Source organism: Jaculus jaculus, chromosome 1 (genome assembly GCF_020740685.1).
Source record: "Jaculus jaculus isolate mJacJac1 chromosome 1, mJacJac1.mat.Y.cur, whole genome shotgun sequence".
Taxonomy (NCBI): domain Eukaryota; kingdom Metazoa; phylum Chordata; class Mammalia; order Rodentia; family Dipodidae; genus Jaculus; species Jaculus jaculus.
Window position 1 is genome coordinate 130714853 of NC_059102.1, and position 25170 is coordinate 130740022.

The 25170-nt window shown below is 39.2% G+C and overlaps 1 protein-coding gene across 2 annotated transcripts in view; it reads right to left on the reverse strand.

Moving 5' to 3' along the window:
* Rabgap1 (RAB GTPase activating protein 1) overlaps nt 1-25170 on the reverse strand; it is a 180840-nt gene that overhangs the window by 127257 nt on the left and 28413 nt on the right. For both annotated transcript variants that reach the window (XM_004662784.2, XM_045140729.1), the window contains exon 3: nt 2054-2288. In XM_004662784.2, coding sequence (XP_004662841.1) covers nt 2054-2288 — 235 coding nt within the window. The remainder of the gene's footprint in view (nt 1-2053; nt 2289-25170) is intronic.

Here is a 25170-nt window from a genome sequence, read left to right on the forward strand (position 1 = left end):
TTTGTTTGCAGTTGCTGGAGGCCCTGGGGTGGCCATTCTCTCCCTCCCTCCCTCCCTCTCCCCCTCTTTCTCACTCTCAAATAAATAAATAAGTAAATAAATAAAATATTTCTAAAAAACAAAAAGGACAAGAAAGTCTCCCCATATTCTGATACATGTATAACCTGTGCTTAATTGTTTTTTAGAACTTAAAAAAATATTATTTATTTATTTGAGAGAGAGAAAGAGGCAGAGAGAGAAAGGGGGGGGGGGTCGGAGAGAATGGGTTGTACCAGCGTCTCCAGCCACTGCAAACGAATTCCAGATGCATGTGCCACCTTGTGCATCTGGTTTAAGTGGGTCCTGGAGAATAGAACTGAGATGCTTTGGCTTTACAGGCAAAAGCCTTAACTGCTAAGCCATCTCTCTAGCACCTGCTTTCTCCATTTTTGAAGAGCTACATTCATAATTCTAAGGCCAAATGCTAAAATCTGTTATTGACAAATAATGTAATTTAAATATAAACTACCAGATATCTGGTCAAAGCTTCATTTGATACTCATGGGTAATAAAAATAATGAGAAATAAAACTGGTTTCTGTTAATCAAAGTAACCCTAAGAAGGTGCATCAGATTGATTGCTGCAGACTTCTCTATCAGGATTAGGTTTGTGTCTAATCCAGTTTAGACACAAAGATTAAAGCCATTAAAATGTGTACAAATACACAGATATATTTAGAGGTGTGATTCTAAGTTACTAAGGACAGACTTCTAGATTTTCAACTTTAAAACCAGAAGTGCTTGTTCATATCTGCTACAAGAGTAGAGATTTTTAAGTACAAAAAAATTCCAAAATTGCCTCACAGACTCAATTAAAAGCTCAAAATTTAGATGGGTTTAATGCTTACTACAATAACTTAATTTCTGCCAGATTGCTTGATTTGACCTTGTTGACAGAATATTAAAGTTGCAGGAGAAGTGGCTTAGCGGTTAAGCGCTTGCTTGTGAAGCCTAAGGACCCCAGTTCAAGGCTCAATTCCCCAGGACCCACGTCAGCCACATGCACAAGGGGCAGCATGCGTCTGGAGTTTGTCTGCAGTGGCTGGAGGCCCTGGCATGCCCATTCTCTCTATCTGCCTCTTTCTCTCTCTGTCAGCTGCTCTCAAATAAATAAAAATAGACAAAAAAAATTAAAAAAAGTTTACTATTCATGATAAAAGCCATTGTTATTTGTCTTATATTCAAGTTCAGATCCTCCAACGTAGGAACAAAGCTGATGGCTCTAACCAGGGCACTAAAACAAAATTAATATTAACCAACCAACTTTTTATTAATCTATCTCGCTTCCATTTAGTGCAAACTTTTAGCCTCCTCAGAGTCAACTGCTCTGAGTAGATTGCTAGCTGCTGAAAGACCTAACCACACCCCCTCACAGCAGGAAGCAGTGAGAGATGACTACATTCTTTATCCTTAACAAAATGCTGAAATGTTAGGTAGGACCAGAATCCCAAAATGGAGTCAAGATGAAGAAAGAGAATGACAGCAGTAAGAGAACAGCAGTCTGAATGATGGAACTTTACATGTTTACATCACCTAACCCCTACTCCCCTGACCTAACAATGCCATCTTATGTTAGAGACAACCTGGCTCCTCTTCTAATGGCAACCCATTCTCCAATTGCCTCCTCTGTTTGGTTTTTGTCTCTCTAGTTAATTAGCTTCTCTTGGTCCCTACTCTCCCTTGAATTTGTTTTCTGTACCCCTTTGGCAAAGAAATAAACTCTCTAAATCCCAAACTATCTAGACTGATGCAGGCAGTTCTTGCTCTTTCCTCCCATGAGAAAGCCTGGCAGCTGGGGTCCCAATAAGCAGCTATTTTCCTGCCTCAGAGTGGTCATGCATGGTCTTTGGTCATTCGTGAACCTTACAAAAAGGAAATCAGAATTTCATATATGTGACATCTCCTTAGAACCTGGCATTTCTAGAGTAGTTAAGTAATGGTTTTCTATTCCAGGGCAGACACCAAATATTAAAAACAATAACCTTCAGTTACGCAAGCAATGCAGCAATCCTAACCTCCTTGTCCAGGTTTCACTGGCAGGCTCATCTCTGGTTTTGGAAGCCCTATTAATGGCACAGGGTTAATGGTGGACGAAGCTGAGAGTTGATTAGAAAGAGGCCCATCTCCTTCACCATCCAGTTGTGACCTTTCCACAAGCTCTTTGTTCCCTGGTTGGTCTTCCATGGGAGGATCCATCAGCACATCTGCTAGCTCTTTCTGCAGCTGCTGCTCACTTCCATTCCCTACAATCTAAGGGTCACAAACACATACAGGTTAATGTGGGTTCATAGTCTAAAGAAAAATTATCACCATTTCTTTTGCTTCAAAGATATCTTTTGATTTAAAAAATAGAACTGCAACAAATAAGATTTGCAGCTGCACTATTCAAAGGTTTCCATGGAAAAGTATGTAGTGAATCTGAAACGAACACCCAGAAAATCTATAACAGCCTGCCAATGTTAACATTTCTACAAGGCTCTTAAACAATTAAAAATATTAGCAATGTCATATGTCTGATTAAATATACTGTTATGAGAAATATATTTATTTTTAAATTTTTATTTATTTATTTGACAGAGAAAGGTGGGGGGAAAGAGAGAGAATGGGCGTGCCAGGGCTTCCAGCCACTGCAAATAAACTCCAGACACATGCACCCCCTTGTGCATCTGGCTAACGTGGGTCCTGGGAAATTGAACCTGGGTCCTTTGGCTTTGCAGGCAAACACCTTAACCACTAAGCCATTCCTCCAGCCCAAGAAATATACTTAATTGATTCATCTATGTAAGAAAGGAAAAAAAAAAAGTTTCAAAAGTTATCCACAACATATCTATAAGTAGGTTCCACATGTTTTTAAGTAAGTCTTTTCTTTTTTAACATTTTTTTTTTGAGAGAGAATAGGCACGCCAGGGCCTCAGCTACTGCAATCGAACTACAGATGCTTGTACCACCCAGTGGGCAAGGGCAACTTTGCCCTTGCCTCACCTTTGTGCATCTGGCTTACGTAGGATATCAAAACCTAACATAGCTGCTTAGGCTTTGCAGGCAAGCACCTTGACTGCTAAGCCATCTCTTCAGCCCCTCTGTTGTATATCTGAAGATGATTTCTTTGATTCGAATAAGTCGTTAATGTTTTGAGCAAATAAAGCTGAGGACAAGAGTGTATAAAATAGTCCAAGGAAAAAAATACACTGTATTTCGATAATGTCAAGTGCTTTTATGGAGTCATGATGGCTTATTTGTTTACCTGCTATGTTATTAACTTATGGTATTGGGGGAATGTTGGGCCTTGAGAGGCCCGGGTGTGAGGCCTAGTGGAACTTCCTGAGCCTAGCTAAAGTTTGGCGAACTGTCTCTGGCCAGCTAGGACTCAGCAAGATAGTCATAGTTTACTATTGGCCCTTACCTCTTCCCATCCTAAAATCCCCACCTTTGTCCCAACATTATATAGGCAACTGCTTTTAACAATAAAGCGAGTTCCTGTGAGTTCCTGCGAGTTCCTGCTTCCACAAGACTCCCGACTCAGTGTGGTTTTTCTTCAGTGACTAGGAGAGGTTGAGTTGTCCAACGCTCATTTCTTCCACCTCAACCCCATGGGAGGATCCAGAGGGCCTGGTCCTTCCTCAGCAGTACCTGCCCGCCAGCGGAGCCTGGCAGGGGAATGAACCCAGGACCTTGTATATGCTTAGCAAGTACTCTAGCAGGAAGCAATATTCCCAGCTCACGATGGTTTATTATCAGTTGCTCATAAAAATAATTAACCAAGGGCAGACATGGTGGCACATGCCTTTAATCCCAGCACTCAGGAGGCAGAAGTAGGTGATTTACCATGAGTCTAAAGCCAGCGTTAAACTACAGAGTGAGTTCCAGCTCAGCCTTGGCTTTAGTGGGACCCTACTTCAAAATAAAATGAAATAATTAAACAAGTATAAAATCAAGTGAAGAATGCCTGATGCTAAGAAAATACACAAATGACAAAAACTAGAATGGCTACTAAATGCTTATTCAAGACATAAGAGAAAAATTAACAAAAGACTTCAGAAAAACAAAATCTTTAAGTGGTTAGGACTGTGGGATCCTTAAAGAAAATGAAATTTATCCAATATAATTAACACAGAGGTTAAAAAGCAAAAAATCCAATAACAAAAGTACCTCTGCACTACCAAAGAAGTCAGTTCAATTAGCTTTATTGTTTTTAGCATTTGTGATCTTATGCACAGTAAGTCGCTTGGTTTGTAAATTCTGACTGACAATCTGTTTTCTGTTTTCCCAAGAATATTCTAAAATTTTTGACTACTCTTGACATATAAACAAGGCCCTTTTGGCTCCAATGATAATTTATTTTAAACAGAGCAAGAAAGCAGAGAGGAGAGAGAAGTGGCACACCACAGCCTCAGCCATTGTAATCGAACTTGAGATGCCTGTGCCACCTAGTGGGCATGTGCGACCTTGCGCTTGTCTCACCTTTGTGCATCTGGCTTAGGTGCGATCTAGAGAGTTGAACATGGGTCTTCAGGCTTCACAGTTCCTTAAAAGCTAAGCCATCTCCCCAGCCAATGACAATTTCTTTTTTTTATTTTTTGGTTTTTCATGATAAGGCCTCACTCTAGCCCATGCTGACCTGGAATTCACTATGGAGTCTCAGGGTGGCCTCAAACTCACAGCAATCCTACCTCTGCCTCCCAAGTGCTGGGATTAAAGGTGTGCACCACCACACCTGACTCCAATGACAATTTCTGTTTACAAAATCACTACGTGTTAGGGTTTGTTCCTGTGTGGGTAAAAGGAAACTAAATTTCTTAGTATTACAATTATTGCTTTAAAAAGTTATTTTTAATTTGTTTCTTAAGTTAGGGTCTCACTCTAGCACAGGCTGGCCTTGAACTCATAGTGAGCCTCATACGGCTTGCCTCTGGAGTGCTAGAATTAAAGGCATACACCACTATGCCTGGTTTAAAGAGTAATTTTTATTTTTTGTGTATTTTAAAAATTTTTATTTATTTTTATCTATTTACTAGAGATAGAGGCAGAGAGAGAGAGAGAGAGAGAGAATGGGCATGCCAGGACTCTAGCTGTTGCAAATGAACTCCAGATGCATGCGTCACCTTGTCCATCTGGCTTATGTGGGTCCTGGGTAATTGAACCTGGATCCTTTGGCTTTGTAGGATAAAGCCTTAACTGCTGAACCATCCCTCCAGCCCTCTTTGTTTTCCTTTCAATATTGATGATTAAACTCAGGGCCTCCTGCATGCTATGCAAGCACTCTACCATTTAACTATATTCCCAGTCTTCTCTTTTTATTTCAAGAGACGGTCTTTTAAACTGCCCAGGCTTGAACTTACAATCCTCTTGCCTTAGCCTTTCAAGTAGCTAGATTATAGGATTGTGGCACCAGGCCTAGTTGAAAAGTTTATAAAGCTCCCCAAAACAAACTAGAACTTGGTTCTAGATAACCTCTTATACTTTCAAAACCAAGAAATTTTCTATCACCTGAAATGAACAAGAGTTTCCAATAAGTTAAGGAGAAATAACATCTTAGAGTTAGTTTCCTGAAAACAATGGAAAGAACTATCAGACTCCACATTTAAGCAATTAGTAACTGCAAATGGAAGTCCAATATAAAGACATGTTTTACATTTAATGAAGTACTACTTAAGTCTGGCTGCATACATTGTAATACAATCAACAATTACAAGATTATAACTAACCCTGGAAGTAAACATGTTTTTCTTGGGGGGGTGGGGGGGCAGTTCAGGGTAAACCCTCACTGTAGCCCAGGCTGACTTGGAATTCACTCTGGTACTCTTAGGCTAACCTGAAATTCATAGTGATCCACTTACCTTTACTTTCTGAGTGCTAGAATTAATGGCATGTACCAGCAAGCCTGGTGAAAACATGTTTTTATATGTGTATTTAATGTTTATTAATGCTGATCTCTCAATCTTCCCTTGTTTATAAATTTATAGCATAAGAATTTTTGATTTCCTTAATTCTTCCTTACAAAGATTAGGAAAATGTATATACACAAATCATTAAAGAACTGCTTAAAATAACATCCTAAGAAATTCCTAAGATCAAATAATATACTTAACAATCATGTTGTATCATTTTTGATTTTTCAACCCAATTCCAACAGTGAAATAAGCATAACTAAATCAATTAAGGTTCTTTTATTCTTTTTAAGACACTTATTAATTTTACCTAGGAGACATTCAGTAATGTCATTCAAAGTTCTCAAGCTTTGCCAAGCATCAGAATCACCTGCAAAGGTTGTTGAAAACGACTGGCAAAGCCTACATGAGTTTTAAAAACTTTCAGGAGACAGTGTTTGGCTAGAATGGGGACTGCACATTAAGAAATAATCTTACAAATATGACCTTGCAACAGAACTTGTAAGGACCTTTAAAAAAAAAACCCTGCTCCTTCACTGACCTTCACCTCCTATCCTGACAATTATATCAGTCCCCAAAGACTAGTTGCCTGGGCATGTTGAAACTGCAGGTGATTTTGATATGATATATGAGTATTGAAAAACACTGCTCAAGCCAGGCATGGTGGTGCACACCTTTAATCCCAGCACTCTGGAAGCTGACGCAGGAGGATCACTGTGAGTTCAAGGCCACCCTGACACTACACAGTGAATTCCAGGTCAGCCTGAGCTAAAGTGAGACCCTACCTAAGGAAAAATCCGAAAAATTAATAAAAAAGGGAAAATCATCAAGCTGGGTGGGTGTGGTGGCACACCTTTAATCCCAGCACTCAGGAGGAAGAGGTAGGAGGATCACCATGAGTTTGAGCTTACCCTGAGACTACACAGTAAATTCAAGGTCAGTCTGGACTAGTGAAACTCTCCTCGAAAATCAAAAAAATAAATAAATAAATAAATAAATAAATAAAATAAAAAAATTAAGAAAAAAGAAAAAGAACACTGGCTCAGATCAAATCTAAACTGACAATGTAGTGTTTTTTTTTCTGAGACTCCAACCAGGCATGAAAAGTATATCTGAGGGCTGGAGGGATAGCTTAATGGTTAAGATGCTTGCCTGCAAGGCCAAAGGACCCAGGTTCAATTCCCCAGGACCCACATTAGCCAGATGCACAAGGGGGCACCTGGATCTGGAGGTCCTTTACAGTGGCTGGTAGCTCTGGCGTATCCATTCTCGCTCTCTCTCTCTCCCTCTCCCTCTTTCTCTGTCAAATAAATAAAAAAATAAAATAAAATATTTAAGAAAACGTATCTCTGACACTTCTTAAAATTCACAAATTCCTTGGCTTCACCCAAGAAAAATATACCTGTTTGTATGGGCCTTCAATTAAGATTGTATAAAATCATCTGAAAAGACTTTCACATGTAATAACATATATTTAAGAATTGTTAAGTCACTCATTATGATAAAGGAGTGGCTGCTGCTGATCTTTACTTCTGGCATTTGCCACGTATACTAACGTTTGGAAAGTGAAGAGTTTTCTGGGCTTCCTTGCAGCTGTTTGGACCTGTAACACAATTTTAACCACCAAGCTATACATGGGAGATGGCTGTGGAAGCTTCTGGAAATTTGTTTTTTCCAAGCACTGGGGTTGGAGAACAGTCTATAACATTTGCCTAGCATACAAGAGGACCTGGGTTTCATCGCCAGCACCACAAACAAAACAGAATATGACAGGTACTACGCCATTGCCATGGAATATGAATACAGAATCATGATGGACCTCTTGTAATGAATGACACCAGAACAAAAAGATAAATAAGCCAATGATTTTCTTAAGGTTTAAAATTTTTTTTTTTTATGAGAGAGAGGGAGGGAGGGAGGGAAGAAAGAAGAGAGGAAGAAAGAAAGAAAATGGGCACACCAGGGCCTTTTGCATTTGCAGAAGCTTCAAACAACATTTACACAGGTCTCAGTATTTTCCAATTAAACTATATTTACAAAAACCAGTGGCAGCCCCAATTGGGCCATTAGGCTACACAGTCTGTTGACTCTTGGTATAACAACTTACCAGCAACTACTTATTTCCAGACATTATGTTGTAACAGAAAAATTACCAGCCAGCAGGGCTTCATTTTCGCTGCTACCAACATCATTCCTAATATCTACCAAAACCATCTCTAAAATATAGTTTCACATGAAGTAATCAAGACAGTAGGGTCCTAGCGGAACAGTAAATGCATGAATGAAAAAACAGGAGTTCAGAAACTGACAGTATGGCCAACAAAGATGGCAATGTAATTCTAAGGGAAATATAATAAATACAACAAATGGTGCTGAAAATTAATATGCATATGTAAAAATGTGAATTTTAATCAATGCTTCACATAATATACAACATTTATCACTAGATGAACCACAGGCTTAAATGTATCTAAAACTTTACAGAAGAAACATGGGGAAAGCCTTTATGACAAAGAAGAGAAAAAGTATGAACAATTAAAGAAAACACTCAAACAATAGACTTTATCAAGACTAAGAGCTTCTGTGCAAAAGACTAAGAGAATGAAGGCTGAAGATGTCATAGCACTTGCCTCATATGCATAAGACCTTGTGTTCCATCCCCAGCACAGTCAAAAAGCAAGCAAGCAGAAAGGTCTGAGACCCAACACATGCCAGAGAAAGAAAACACATGGAAACCATGTATCTCATGAAGTACTAACACCAGAATTACCCATTTTCTGCCTTTTTTTTAAATTTTATTTTTTTTAATGAGTGAACTGCATTACTATCCATGTCCTCATATCCTGGTCAAACAATCATTCTGAAAATTGCCTTCAATTCCACATAATTCAATAAATCCTACTGACTATAGCATAATTAGGCATTTTGCCTTCCTAAGTCTCCACATAGCTAAAAATTTTAGGATGTAATAACCTTTTTAATTTTGCTTAAGACTACTTAATATAATGTCAGTAGTTTTTCCACATTCTCTCCCTTCTGCTCTTTCATGAAGCAGTTCAAGTGCTAACTATAAATCTTAGTTCTGACCAAGTACTGCCTAATTTTAAATCCTTCCACTGTCCACAGGACAGAGCCCAAATTCTTAAGTATATTCAAAAGTCTTTTCACAACTATGCTCATCTACCTTTCCAGTCATATGAAACTGCTCTGCCTTCCCAGTGTTTATCACAACTGGAAACCATCCTATCTGGGCAAAGACTGCTCCCTTTCTTGGTAAGACCTCCTGTGGAGATTTTGGTTTTTTCCCAAGGCACGGTCTTACTCAAGTCAAGACTGACCTGGAACTCACTTGGTAGTCCCAGGCTGGCCTTGAATTCGCAGTGTTCCTCCTACCTCTGCCTGAAGTTAAAGGCAAGTCAGCATGCTTGGCTTGAGATTTTTTTTTCTTTTGAGACAAGGTCTCATGGAGCCCAGGCTGGCCTCAATGTGCAAGGATGATCTTACACTTTTGATCCTCCAACCTCCACTTCCTGCATGCTAGGATTTCAAGTGTTTGTCACCACACTTTGTTTATGTGGTACTGGGAATTGAACTCAGGACTCTGTGCATACTAGGCAGGCACTCTTATCCACTCTTCAATCTCCTTGAGTACTCCTCTTTAAAACCAAGCTTAGGGCTGGGGAGATGGTTCAGTAGGTAAAGCTATTATTTTGTAAGCATGAGGCCCTGAATTTGGATCCCCCAGAACAATGTAAAGCTGGATGCCTTGGTTCACATCTGTGACTCTACCATTCCTATGGTGAGACAGGAAGGAGTGTGATTTAGCAGATACCCCCCACATTGAGGTCAAGCCTAGGAGACCTAAAATTTACAGGTCACACACCTCCCCAAGGTTATGTTAATTGGAAACAGAAACATTGGGGATGGGGGGAGAGAGAATGTTCCAGAAGCACAAGAAGTAAGTCTGGGAAGGGGCTGTAATATTTTCCCCTGAAGACAGAAAGGAGACTAATTCAGACTAATTCTAAACTTTTAGAGATGGTTAGAATAGAAGCTAAAGCAGTATTAAAAATACATATACTGAGAAAAAGCCAGGTGTTGTGCCACTTGGTTATAATGCAAGAGTCAAGGCAAGAGGATAATTCAAAATCTGGACTATACAACTAAGATCCAATCTTAAAACACATTAAAACGATAGCCAAATGAATACTAACTAAGGATGGGCCCAAGATCATGTTGCAAAATACAAATAACTAGCTAAGTCCAAAGAAGATCTTACCGTAATACTGAACAAATATGAAGATAAAAACATGGAAAGAGCAGTGTGTGGTGGCTCATTCGGATAATCCCAGCACTTGATAGAGTGAGGCAGGACTGTGCCATAAGTTTTAGGTCAGCCTGGGCAAGAGTAAGGAGCTATCCTCAAATTTAAAAAAAAGCAAAACAAAATACAAGACCAGGATCAACTGCTGGGAACTCATGCACCAAGAGTCAAATTTAGTATGTGTGATAGTTTGAATCTGATGTATCCTATGTTTTGAAGCTTAGTCTCCAGCTGGTGGCAGTTTGGGAAGTGGAGTCTTGCAAGAGGGGATGTGCTACTGGAGGTGGGCATAGGAGTGTCATAACCTGCTCATCCTTGCCAAAGCTCAGCTCACTCTCTTGCTGCTGTTTTCAACCTGCTGCAGCAAGGTGTGATGTCCAGCCTTTGCTTATACCATGTTTCCTGTGCCATCATGAAGCAAACCCCTCAAGACTATAAGCCAAAATAAAGCCTTTCTTTCACTCAGCTGCTTTGTGGTTGAATGTTTTGTCCCAACAACTCAAAGGCGACTACAATAAACTGTGATCATCTCTATGTACTCAACATTAAAAGGAAGAATTCTTTAGCAAATAGTCCTGAACTAAGAAGGCAAATAATGAGCCTACCACTGATCAGCCAATGTAAAAACATAGCATAAATATTTACAGGGACAAGAATGATGAATGACTTACTCATAATTCTGTTTCTAAAGCATGATGAGAATAAATACCTCTAGTAGATTCTAATCACAACACAAATGTTCTGTACATAGCCTATGCAACTAAACACAATGGTTCCATTTGTCTCCACAGTAAACGAGATCTCAGTTTGGGACATAGCTCTAATAAATTCTGTGGCTATTGGAGAGTTAACCACTGGAAGCCACAACAGTCTCATCTCTTTAAGAAGGATGGCAAGATCCATCTCACAGGAATGTTATTAGGGTTCAATGAGGTATGTGACTGCTGAGTACTAAAATATATTTCAGGTACTGATTTTACTAATTATCTCACTTAATACTCACCCATTCAGTGCTCGTAAAGCATTCAATTGCATGACTCAAATCTACTCTCAGCTTTCCCAACATAAACTGACATACTCACTCGATTTGAGGTTTGAAAAGGAACCTTTAAAAATAATGTAATTGCCCAGCAAGGTGATGCATGCCTTTTATCCCAGCATTCAGGAGGAAGAGGTAGGAGGATCATTGTGAGTTCCAGGCCACCCTGAGATTACATAGTGAATTCCAGGTCAGCCTGAGTTACAGTGAGACCCTACCTTGAAAAACAATAAAATAAAATAAAATAAAATAAATACCCTGCACTGGTTTTGGTTGAATGTCTATATTGCTCAGATGAATTTTAGAATTTGTCAGTAATTTGGAAATAGAAAAAAACAATTGAAAAATTCATTTGGAAGCACAAAAAATCTCGAATATCTAAAACAATTTTGAGCAACAAAAATAGGGATGGTGGTATCACCATACCTGATTTTAACCTATACTACAGAGCCACAGTAACAAAAAAAGCATGGTAATGGCACAAAGACAGACATATAGATCAATGGAACAGAATAGAGGACTCAGATGTAAGTCCAGGTAGCTATAGACACCTGATGATCTTTGACAAAAATGTCAAAAATGCTCATTGTGGAAAAGACAGCCTCAGCAGCAAATGGTGCTGGGAAAACTCGATCCGTATCTGTAGAGGGATGAAAATAGATCCTTATCTCTCTCCCTTCACAGGAAGCAAGTCCAAATGGATCAATATCAGATTAATATCAGACCTTAATATCAGACCTGAAGTTCTGAAAGTGCTAGAGGAAAAAGCAGGGGAAACCCTTCAACATATTGGTATTGGCAAAGACCAGGATCAGCTGCTGGGAACTCATGAAATTACAAAGCATTTGTACTGATAGAACGTAAGAAAATCAGTTCATATTCAAAACAAATAGCGAAGCCAGAGGTAGGAGACCCACCGCCTCTGTAATTCCATGGAACCAGCACAACCCTCCTTACATATCCAGGATTCGTCACTCTCCCTCAATAATAGCAAAAGACACTGGGAATAGAGCAAAGAGGCAACGTATGGAATTGGAGAATTTCCAGCTATACATCTGACAAAGGATTACTATCCAGGATATACAAAGAACTCAAAAAACTAAATAATAAATCAAACAACCCAATTAAAAATAGGCTATGGAACCAAATAGAGTTCTCCAAAGAAAAAATACAAGTGGAATATCAACAACTAAAAAATGTTCTAGGGCTGGAGAGATGGCTTAGCGGTTAAGCGCTTGCCTGTGAAGCCTAAGGACCCCAGTTCGAGGCTCGGTTCCCCAGGTCCCACGTTAGCCAGATGCACAAGGGGGCGCACGCATCTGGAGTTCGTTTGCAGAGTCTGGAAGCCCTGGCGCGCCCATTCTCTCTCTCTCCCTCTCTCTGTCTTTCTCTCTGTGTGTCTGTCGCTCTCAAATAAATAAAAAAAAAAGAAAAAAATTAAAAAAAAATGTTCTACATCATTAGCCATCAGGTAAATGCAAATTAAAATTACTTTGAGATTCCATCTCACTCCTGTCAGAATGTCTACTATCATGAAAACAAATGACCAATCATGATGGCGAGGATGCAGAAAAAGAGGAACCCTTCTACACTGCTGGTGGGAATGCAATCTGGTACAGTCATTGTAGAAATCACTGTGGACAGCTAAAAATGGATTTGCCATATGAACTTGCTATACCACTCCTAGGTATATATTCTAAGGACTCATCTCACTACCTTAGAGATACTTGCTCAATCATGTTTATTGCCCCTCTATTCACAATAGGTAGGAAATGGAACCAGCCTAGAATAAAGGGAGGGATAGGGGGCTTATTTAGTAGGATGGTGTTGTATATATATAAGTAGAAAAATAGATTAATGGGGGTGGAAAGACCTATGTAAGGTCAGGGAAGAAGACTGAGTAAAGGAGTAGCTGGGGGAGGGCTAAAATCAAAATCTAAGAATGGAATTTCAAAGGGGAAAGTGTGGGGGGTGGGGAGGGAGGGAATTACCATGGAATTTTTTTTATAATCATGGAAAATGCAAATAAAAATTAAAAAAAATTTTAAAAAATCTAAGTGTATGAATAAGGCATATGGAAACCTATTTTTTGGACAATGGAACACACAGGAGCCACAGATTTTTCCTAGAAAAGTTTTGGTGCCAGGGATGGGATACCTTCCAGTGAGTTGTTGGCCAGGGAGGTCCCTGATGCCAAACATTACAGGCCATTGCTAAGGCTCTTGGTTTCCCACCAGGAATAGATGGTAAGACCCTATTGCTGAACACTCCACACACTAGGGCTGCAAAGTCACTGAGAAATCCTGCTGGAGCTGAGCTGAACCCTCTCCCATGTAAACAAGCTGACAGAAAGCTGGAAAAAGTTACACTGCATGCAGTTCAATGGGAGAGAGAGAGAAATCACCAGGAGATACTTATCAGTGGACACTGTAAGCCTTCAATATGGTCAGCCAGGCCAAATGAGCCACAGAGTGCAATAGTGGCATGTCTGTTATGGGGGAAACCAAGGCACTTGGGAGGTACAGGTAGGCGGATCTCCTGGAATTCAAGGCCACCTTGAGACTACATAGCAAATTCCAGTTCAGCCTGGGCTAGAGTGAGACCCTACCTCAAATAAATAAACGAATAAGTAAATAAATAAATAGTAGAAAAAAAATCACAAACAAAACCTCAGGGCTAAGTTGCACCTTAGATCAACTAGATGTAACATATATTTACAGAACAGCCCACCCAGTAGATTAAACAATGTGTGTTCTTTTCAGTGGTACATAGATCCTTCTCTAACACATTGTAGGCCACAACGCAAGCCGTAATACAAAGAAATCTGAAGTTATTTCCTGCATTTTATTGGAACAAAACTAGCAATCGATAGCAAGATAAAGCACCCAAAACAGCTACTTGACAACTGAATTGAATAAATGTGTGTACTTTTGACCAGGAGTGGTGGCACATGCCTTTAATCCTAGCACTCAGGAGGCAGAGGTAGGAGGATTGCAGTGAGTTCGAGGCTACCCTGAAACTACATAGTGAATTCCAGGTCAGCCTAGCTAGGCTAGAATGAAACCCTACCTTGAAAAACCAAAAAAAAAAAAAAGTGTACTTTTATTAAATGGGTAGGGATCACTGAATAAATGAGGGATAAAATTAAATTGTTGCTGGAATCAAATGAAAATGAAAATACAAGCTCTAGGGTGTAGGCATGGCAGTCCTAAAGAATAGTTTATAACTAAAAATGCCTATAATACCAGCACTGGGGAGGATTAAGTAGGAAGAACATGATGAGTTCAAAGCCAGTCTGGGCTACAGAGTGAATTCCAGGTCAGCATGTGCTAGAGTGAAAGCCAATTTAAAAAAAAAAACAAAACTAAAAACAACAAAGCCAGGTGTGGTGGTGCATGCCTTTAATCCTGGCACTAGGGAGGCAGGGGTAGGAGTATTGCTGTGAGTTTCAGGCCACACTGAGCCTACATAGTTAATTCCAGGTCAGCCTGGGCCAGAGTAAGAGCCTACACTGAAAAACCAAAGAGAAAAAAAGAAAGGAAGGAAGGAAGAAGAAGGGAGGAACGGAGGGAGGGAGAGAAGGAAGGAAGGGCTCCGTGAGACAGGATTTTAAAAAAGATGCTTTAAAAAGGGGTGTGATCCTGGTGTGGTGGCGCACATCTCTAAACCCAGCACTTGGGAAACAGAGATAGGAAGATTGCCATGAGTTTGAGGCCACCCTGAGACTATATAGTGAATTCCATCCAGTTCAGCCTGGGCTAGAGTGAGACCCTACCTCAAAAAATAAATAAATAGAAGTTGTGGGGGCAACAACAGAATATGAACATAAAAGGAAAAGGTGAACTGGGTGGTAGGGAAAGAAGGGTACAGAAGAGAAAGGGGAGGGGGAGAAAAGTTGTGGGGGAAGATAACATTGCAATTGAACATGTATAATATTCTTGTCATGATTTCCACAATATGGTATTTACATAGCATTTATATTGTACTAGATATTATTTTTAAAACTCCCAAAATATAAGTTCTCAAAGCAGAAAAGCTGGATGTGATGGTACACACCTTTAATTACAGCTCTCAGGAGTCTGAGGTAGGAGGATCACTGTGAGTTTAAGGCCTGCCAGGACTACAGAGTTCCAGATCAGCCTGGGCTAGTGAGACTCTGATTCAGAAAAAAAGAAAAGAAAAAAAATTAACAGAACAAGTTGTTCTATTTTCACAGAACTCTTAACAACTATTCAAGTGCAAAAGAAGTATTATAGGGATAATATAAGTCCTTTCTAAATATATCAAATAAAAGTAGTAACATATAGAATTGGCTATGAGAGTATTTCCTTGTGAACAAAATAGTATTTATGGAAACAAAGGACAAAGTGTTCCAGAGGCAACATTAGAGTCATTTCCTGGTCTTTGTTTTCTACTTCTAACTTTATAGTCCCGATTTCCCTTCACTATTACAATATGAACTAGGATATGCCTGTTATAAAAAGCTGCTATTCAGATCCTTCTCTGGAGGAGACTTTGGTCTTCAAGAAAGTGTGTTTAGGAAACAACAACTGGTGCTTGAGAAATCCCAATATAATTTAAAGAAACTAGATATATATATACATATATATATATATATATATATATATATATATATATATATATATATCTCCACAATTATAGTTCCCAGTACAGTACATTGAAAATATAAAAGAAAATGTTTTAAACAATAAACAATAATTCTGCTCAGTTTCAGTATAAATGTTCAGCTATTAACAAGTATATAAAGCTTGGTTTTGTCAGAAAGCAAGGCATAAATCAACCAAAAGTCAAATTTGAATATTGGAAATTTGGTTATTGTAACAGACAGCTTCTGGTTCTCTGAGATGAACTAGCAGACCAGGCACAGTTATGGAGGAAGGGATATTTATTGAAGCTTACAGATCCAGGGGAAGTTCCATAATGGCAGAAGAAGCTGGCCTGCCTTCACAGGACCAAACACAGAGAGAGAAACACAAGTCTAAAAGCCAAAAGCCACACAGCACTGCACATTTCAGGAACTCCAGCTAGGCATACTTTGGATATCTTTAGATTGAAATCGTAAGCCCACCACCATACCTTAAGATCTGCCCAATGAAACCACCTCCAGCCAGATGCAAACTACAAAGTAAAAACACTGAATATATTGGAGGCCGTCTATTCAAACAGTTATTAATCTCAAAATCACTCTGGAGGATGGTCTTAATTTCATTCTTTCTCCCCCCCCTCCCCCACTACAGGTAGGGTTTCACTCTAGCTCAGGCTGACCTGGAATTGACTATGTAGTCTCAGGGTGGCCTTGAATTTATGGCAATCCTCCTACCTCTGCCTCCTGAGTACTGGGATTAAAGGCATGCCACCACACCTGGCTTCTCTTCCCCTCCCCTCCCTTTTCTTTTTCTCCCTCTCCCTCCCTTTCTTTCAAGACAGAATCTCACTGCCATAGCCCAGAGAGGCTTCAAACTCCTGATTGTTTTACTTCAGCCACCACATCCAGTTTGTCCACTCTATGATTTCAGGTAACTCCCTGAAAAACACTCTGAGCTTTAATTTAAACTGTAGCTGTTCTGATTATATATCTCTATACCTTACTAAAGTAAAAGAAACAAAGCGACCCTTAGAAATTAATACATCAAAATAAAAAGAGGAGGGAAGAAAAGAAACTTGGTTTGTCCTGAAAAAGCCTACTGTATGGCTGGGAAATAGCTCATTGGAATACTGCTTGCCTAACATTGTATGAGGCCCTAATCCATCCCAACAGCTGCAGGCACAGGGGATGGAGGGTGGAGAAAGTCAACTGTAGAAAGACTCAAAATACAAATAGGATCATAAGGAAATTTTATTTACTTTTCCTACTGGCTGATTTGTTTTTTCTATCAAGCATACCTTATTTTCATGATTGGAGAAAGGAAATGGCAAAGACTATTATTAGCATCTTGGAAGAAAAAGGAAAGCAAAGGTAATTGTACTTTATGCAGTGCTGCTGGTGTCAAGCCCTTTCAAATCTATAGTTTGTCACAGACTTGCATCTTTCTATAGGAATTTCTAAGTACCTCAAGACTATTCAACTATTACTTGCTCTATGAAACCATGCTTTTCTTCTTGAGGCAACAACTGCATTCTCATACAGTTCTGCTCAGCCACACTCTAGCATTTGAAATGTATCACAATGACATATTCACTGATGTGCCTCCACTACAACTCCCTTAAGATACACTGAACTCATGGTTCTCTGGGTAACTGCTTGCTGCAGAACTGGGTCAGAAGACATTAGTTAAGTGAGATAGAGTGATGTTTCCATCTATTTTGGTAAAGGCAACGTCCAACCAAACAATGTAAACTAGATTTTTCAAGAGTGTTAGGATTAAAGAACTTTAAAATTTCTTCTATTTAGGCAGCAATTCATCAATCTAACCCCAAACAACATTCATACAGTATATTTACGAGTTAAAATTCCTACTTAACAAGAGTTCATGGCTGCTGGATGTGCTGGCACATGCCTTTAATTAAACCCAGCATTCAGGAGGCACAAGTAGGAAGATAGCTGTCAGTTCAAGGTAGCCTGGGACTACAATGTGAGTTCCAGGTCATACTGGGCTCAAGTGATATACTACCTGGAAAAAAGAAAAAAGAGCTTATGGTCAGATGAAACACGCACACGCACACGCACACGCACACACAAAGACTTATGCCAGTTTCTTGGATTTGATTTGTCAAAACATTTTATTACAAAAAGTATCTGTGTCGGGGTGGAGGAGTGCTGTGAGTTTGAGGATAGCCTGAGACTACATAGTGAATTCCAGGTCAGCCTGGGCTAGAATGAGACCCTCTGTGAAAAGCATACAAAATGTGTGTTTATAACTACATCATTACTTTTCCTCAAAGGGCCTACTTTATAACTGTGCCTATTGGAAGAAGCCTTCCTTGACTCTTCCCTTTTCCCACATCCTAAGTTAAGTTTCTATTTTCTTTAGACTACTGGATCTTTTTGCTCACTAGCATATAGAAATGTTCTGAAATTACATGAAAGAACACAGAAGAAATACTTTAAATTTGGATGACTCTTTCTTTACATGCATCCTCTACAAAATAGCAGTGTTTGTTTTTGAAAAGCAATATAAAAGAATGTGATGAAAGATCTTTGGAGTAATCCTAAGGGTTCTGTCCATTTACCATAAGTAGGTCATCAAATTAGAAACAGAAAGAATAATTGAAAATTTCACAAAAACAAATTTCAAGTAAAGAAAATCCAGAAAGCTGAGTAGATGGTTGAGTGGGTGAAGTACTTCCCAAACAACCATGAGAAGATGAGTTTGGATCTCCAGTCCCATGAAAGCAAGGGGCATGGGGATACAACCTATAATCCCTGCACTAAGAGCCAGAGCTGGGAAGATCCCTATGGCTTGCTGGCTACCTAGTCTAGCCAAATTGGTGAGCTCCAGGTTCAGGGAGAGACCATCTCAAAGATATAAGGGATGGAGTGTAACTGAGAAAAAAGTAAATGTTAACCTCATGTGCACATGCACCTGCACACACATGACAATGCATATCACACATATTCAAAAAAAAAATTCAAAAGTACAAAAGGAGAAACAAGTTCTCATTCTGTAGGGCAGAATGGCCTCAAATCCATAGCAAAATCAGTGGAACAGATACCTTAACTATCAGTTAATTTTTAATATGTGTGTGTGTGTGTGTGTGTGTGTGTGTGTGTGTATATGTATATAGGATCCTAAAGACTCTACCAGCAAACTGTTAGAGATGATAAGCACCTACAGCCATGTAGCAGGATACAAAATAAATACACAGAAATGAGTAGCCTTCTTATATGCTATCAACACACACAGAGGATGAAATCAGAGAATCACTCCCATTCACAATTGCATCAAAAAAAAAAAAAAAAAGAATAAAGTACCTTGGAATAAACCTAACCAAGGAAGTGAAGGATCTCTAGAATGAAAACTTTAAAATTCTCAAGCGAGAAATTGCAGTAGACACTAGTAAATGGAAAAACATCCCTTGTTCCTGGATCAGAAGAATATTGTGACAATGGCAATCTTCCAAAAAGCGATCTACACATTTAAGGCAATCCCCAACAAAATTCAAATGGCATTCTTCATGGAAATAGAAAAAACAAACCAAAAATTCATTTGGATAAAACAATGAGCAACTAAAATAAGACTGGTGGTTATCACCATACCTGATTTTAACCTATACTACAGAGCCACAGTAAAAACAAACAAACAAACAAAATAGCATGGTACTAGTACAAAAGCAGACATGGAGATCAATGGAACAGAATGGAGGCCCCAGATGTAAGTCCAGGAAGCTATAGCCACATGATATTAGACAAAAATTCCAAAAATACTTATTGGAGAAAAGACAGCCTCTTCAGCAAATGGTGCTGGGAAAACTGGATATGTATCTGTAGAAGGATGAAAACAGATTCTTCTTTCTCTCCATGCACATGAATTAAATCCAAATGGATTAAAGACCTTAACATCAGACCCGAAACTCTGAAACTGCTAGAGGAAAAAGGGGAAATCCTTCAACATATTGGTCTTGGCAAAGACTTTCTGAATATAATCCCAATTGCTCAGGCAATAAAACCACAGGTTAACCACTGGGACCACATGAAATTACAAAGATTTTGTACGGCAAAAGACACTGAATAAACCAAAGAAGCAACCTACAGAAAGGGAAAAAATCTTTGCCAGCTATACATCTGATAGAGGATTAATATGTAGGATATACAAAGAACTCAAAAAATTAGAAAGAAATCAAACATGCCAATTAAAAAATGGGCTATGGAACTAAATAGAGTTCTCAAAAGAAGAAATACAGATGGCATATAAGCATCTGAAAAACTGTTCTACATCCCTAGTCATCAGGGAAATGCAGATTAAAACTATGTTGAGATTCCATCTCACTCCTGTCAGACTGGCTACCATTATGAAAACAAATGACCGTAAAGGATGGCAAGGATGCAGAATAAGAGGAACCCTTCTACGTTGTTGGTAGGAATGCAATCTGTTTCAGCCACTGTGGAAATCAGTTCGCAGGTTCCTAAGACAGCTAAAAATAGATCTACTATTTGACCCAGCTATAGCATTCCTAGGCATATATCCTAAGGACCTCATCTCATTACCTTAGAGATACTTGCTCAACCATGCTTATTGCTGCTCAATTCACAATAGGTGGAAAATAGAACTAGTCTAGATGTCCCTCAACTGATGAGTGGATAACAAAGATAAGGCACATTTATACAATGGAGTTCTAATCAGCGGTAAAGAAAAATGAAATTATGAACTTTGCAGGAAAATTGATGGATCTCAAAAGGATTATACTAAGTGAGGTAATCCAGGCCCAGAAAGCCAAGCATCACATATTCTCTCTCATATGTGGATCCTAGCTACAGATGATTGGACTTCTGTGTGAGTAGGAAGAAAACCCAGTAGCAAAGGCCAGTAAGCTAAAAATAGTTATAAAGGGAACAGAATGCAAGGGAAGGGGTTACTTAATAGGACGGTATTGTATATATGTAAGTAAAAGAATAAATTAATGGGGGTGAAAAGGCCCAAAGTGAGGTCAGGGGAAGATATTGAGTAAAGGAAAGGTGGAGGGAGGGCTAATCAAAATCTAAGAGGATATAAATAAATCATATGAAAACCTACTTTTTTGGACAATGGAACACTCAGGAGTAGATTATTGCTAGAAAAATTTCAGTGCCGGGATGGGATAACTTCCAGGGAGTTGTTGGCCAGGGAGGTCCCTGATGCCCCCAAAACATAACAGGCCATTGCCAAGGCCCTTGGTTTCCCACCAGGAATAGATGGTAAGACCCTAGTGCTGAAGATTCCACATACTTGGGCTGCAAGGACACTGAGAAATACTGAGCTGATAACCTCCTCCATGTAGACCAGCTGACAGAAAGCTGGAAGAAGCCATTCTGCATGCAGTTCAATGGGAGAAAGAGAAAACAACAGGGAAGATACTCAACTGTGGACACTGCAAGCCTTATATTTGGCCAGCCAGGTCAAATGAGCCAACGGTGCAATAGTGGCACATCTGTCATGGTGGAAACCAAGTGCCCTCTAATTGGACTGGATGCCTGCTCCATGGGAGGGAATACATCCCTGATACTGAAAACTTAAAACAGGGGTAGTCATGAGCCCTAGGGGGTATAATGTCTGCTGCTGTCTGGCTACATGTATTTCCTATGCTTATCAAACTGCCCAATAAGCATTTCTCTTAATGTTCATACCCTTATATTGATGCTACTCTCACTTTTGTTAGAGAATCTTCTCTTTTCAGATGGCAGTGACCTTGGGATGACTCAGAAGGCATCATGGCGCTGGGAAGTGGTGACTGGAGTGCTCAGTACTGCAATATCTCTATCACACCTTCCAAGGCTCAGAGTCTGTTGCAGAAGAGGTGGCGGAAAGAATGTAAGAGCCAAAAGACTCCTTATAACATGCTGCCCCCAGACACAAAATGGCCTAGATATCCATGACCTCACAGTGCCTGACACTACCTACACAAGACCATCATAATAGGATGAAAAGATTATGACATGAAAATAAAACAGAGACTGATTGAGATGGGGAGGGATATGATAGAGAATGGAGTTTCAAAGGGGAAAGTGGGATTTGTTTTATAATCATGGAAATTGTTAATGAAACTAAAATGAACAAAGAGTCACTTCATGAAGTCATCTTTATTGTCTTATTTTAAGAAACTGCTATAACCACAGTAAGTTTCAGCAGCAACTACCCTGATTTGTCAATCACCATCAGCCTGCAAGGAGGTCCTCCACCAGCCAAAAGATTACAAGTAATTAAGAGGCTAAGATGATTTTTATTATTTTGTAAATCAATACAGCATTTTCAAATTAGGGTTCCCTTTTACTAAGACAAAATTCCATCCAACAAAGACCACAGCAGAGTGTAACTATAACCTTAAGTGTACTATACAAACATAAAATTTCTGTTTGGTTTATTATGACATTCACTTTCTTATAGTGGTCTAGAAATAAACTCACAGGATGTACAAGGTGTCTGAAACAGATTGGTTGGCAGTTTTTTCTTCATCTGCCTTGGCTGCTTCCCTTGGAGAACTCTGCAATGTGTTTGTTCCTCCACTAGCTTCTTGCCTCTACTGCTTTTGCTGAGACACTCTCTAGAAATCTTACTGAGTTTCTCTTGGTAATGATGAATCACTTATTCTTAGCTGCTTAAAAGACTTTCCCCTTCTCTTTGGCTTTTTATTGCCTTTGGAGTGCTTTCATAAATTTTTTTCAATATGCATATTTCTCTGAGATCTTGTTTGCTATTTTTTCTTCTTTCTGTTTTTTGACTAATTTCTACTGGTCTTCAAGTTTATGAATTCTTTCTATTGGCAGCTGTAATTTGAGGCTCTCTAGTGACTTTTTATATCAGTTATTATACTTTCCAACTCTAGAATCTCCATGTGGTTCTTGTAAAATAACTTCTCTAGTGTTATTTTCTGGTCAGTATCACTGTTTTCTACATACTTTCTTTAAGTACAGGGTTCTTTAATTTGTTGAACATAATCAAAACTACTCTGAAAGCTTTATGTGTTAAATTCAATGACCATTCACTGGCAATGACATTTGGCTGATCATTTTTTCCCCTCAAACATGGATCATATTTTCATGTTTCTTTGCCTGTCTCACATTTTGTTGTTGTTGTTGTTGGAAACAGAGACATTTTAAATAGTAAGTCATATCAACTTGGGATTCTGATGTTCCCCACTTGAGGGCTTCAAAGCACTGGCTGACCTATTTTAGTATATTCTATTCTTCCATCCCAGTAGAATTAAAGTTCTGATGTTCCTCAGGAGGTTCAGACTTGAAACTGCCAGTGACTCTGTGCTAAAAGTGTTTTCTTCAGGGCTCTCAGTTTCTATAAGCACACATATTTATGTGCTCCAGTAGTTCCAATGCTATCTGACTGCTCTACTTCAATAATGCACTGCTCCAACAATCAACTGATACACAAACTGGTCAAGCAAATTCGGGTGCATTTGAAAGGAAATTTGTAAAAATTAATGTTTGAGGTTTCCTTTGACCCCTGTTAGTACCCTCCCAGTTTTCACAGGAAAATCAGTGGTTTGCAGTTATCCTCATGTCCATTATGTTCTTACATTACCTTTCACTACAAACTCCACTATTTTATAGAGCTCCTCCTGAAACCCGAGTGCTGGGATTAAAGGCATGCACAAACACTCTGGCTCAAATTCCACTATTTTTGAGAGCAAACTGAAGCTTGAACTTATTTACCTCCTTTGGGAAGATATTTAGAACTACTTCATGACTTCCTTTTCCATGTAGGGAAAAATCTCTGAGCTGTATGTTTTTTTCAAGGTTGGGTCTTGCTCTAGTCCAGGCTGACCTGGAATTCACTCTGTATTCTCAGGACTGCCTTGACCTCATGGTGATCCTTCTACCTCCGCCTTACGAGTGCTGGGATTAAATGCATGCACCACCACGACCGCTTAGCCATATTTCTTGAGGTAGGAGTGGGAACAATTCAGTGCCATGACCTTGCTGAGTGACAACTTTATGTCAAGTTGCTATGCCAAAAGGCGAGCCACTACCTCAGGAACAAGGGCGAGCAGGGAAAGGATGCCTCCAGGTTAGTCACACTTGGTTAGCAACAAGCAGGTAGGGACTGGGTAATAATGAGTGCCGCTCATCCCCAGGAAAAGCCCCTCAGACTGGGAGCAGGAGTATGGGAATCTCAACTTCTTGATTGGATCAGTATATAATAAACTGATCATCTCAGGGAAGAGAGGAAGAAATAACTGGGTATGTTTCAAATAGCAAACTGTTGTTATAGCACTTCATGAATTTTCATACATTTTCTTGAATTAATGTTGCTTCATTTACTGTATCTTTTTTGTGAACATTTCCAGAAAATTGAAATATTAATTTTTGTTTTTTTTAACAATTGTCACCAGTTTTGCTGGGAAGTAAGGCATACTGTCATTCTGTACGTTCCTATCAGCCAGTGTGCTTTTAAAATACAAATTAGATGTTATATTCAAAATTTTTCAAAGCTTCTCTTCATATTTAAACCAAGTCCAAGCTTCCCATAGGCTCTACATGATTTCAAACATGTCATCGGCCTGCCCAACATTGGACCTCATCCCTTGCTTCATTACTTTGCGCACTCTGCTTTAATCTCTAAGCTTTTGGGGTCTCTGTATTTGACATTTCCTCTGGAGAGCTTTTCCCAAACTTCTGCTCGGCTACCGTTTTATTTTATTCAAGTACTGCCTCAAACAGTATCTCTCTTCCTTTCCTTTTTCTCCACAACCCCTTTGTTTTCAGGGCATAAGACTGAACCCAGTGCCTTGCTAGGTAAGTGTTCAGTGCTCTACACATCTCAGCTTGCTCAATACCTTCTCCAAAATAATAACTGTTACATACTATTTTACTGTGTTTTATTAACTTTACATATGTATGAGTGAGATTAAGAGTGCTTATAAAATTTGAACAAAAATTTATAGTCAAAAAATCAATCATTTTATGCCATTCATTTTTTTTTAGGTAGGATCTCACTTTAGGCCAGGTTGACTTGGAAAACACTATGTAGTGTCAGGTTGGCCTCAAACTCATGGTGAACCTCTTACCTCAACCTCCCAAGTGGTGGGATTAAAGGCATGCACCACCATGCCTGGCTAAAGTCATTCACCTTTTTTCAATGTATCCTTTGTTTTTCTTCACATATTTACTTGACATGTTTACTTTCTTCATTTGTTTATAGTCTCTTTCCCTTGTTAGAAGAAAAGCTCAAGAGAGCAGAGGGCTTTGCCTGTGCTATTCACTAGTATATCCCT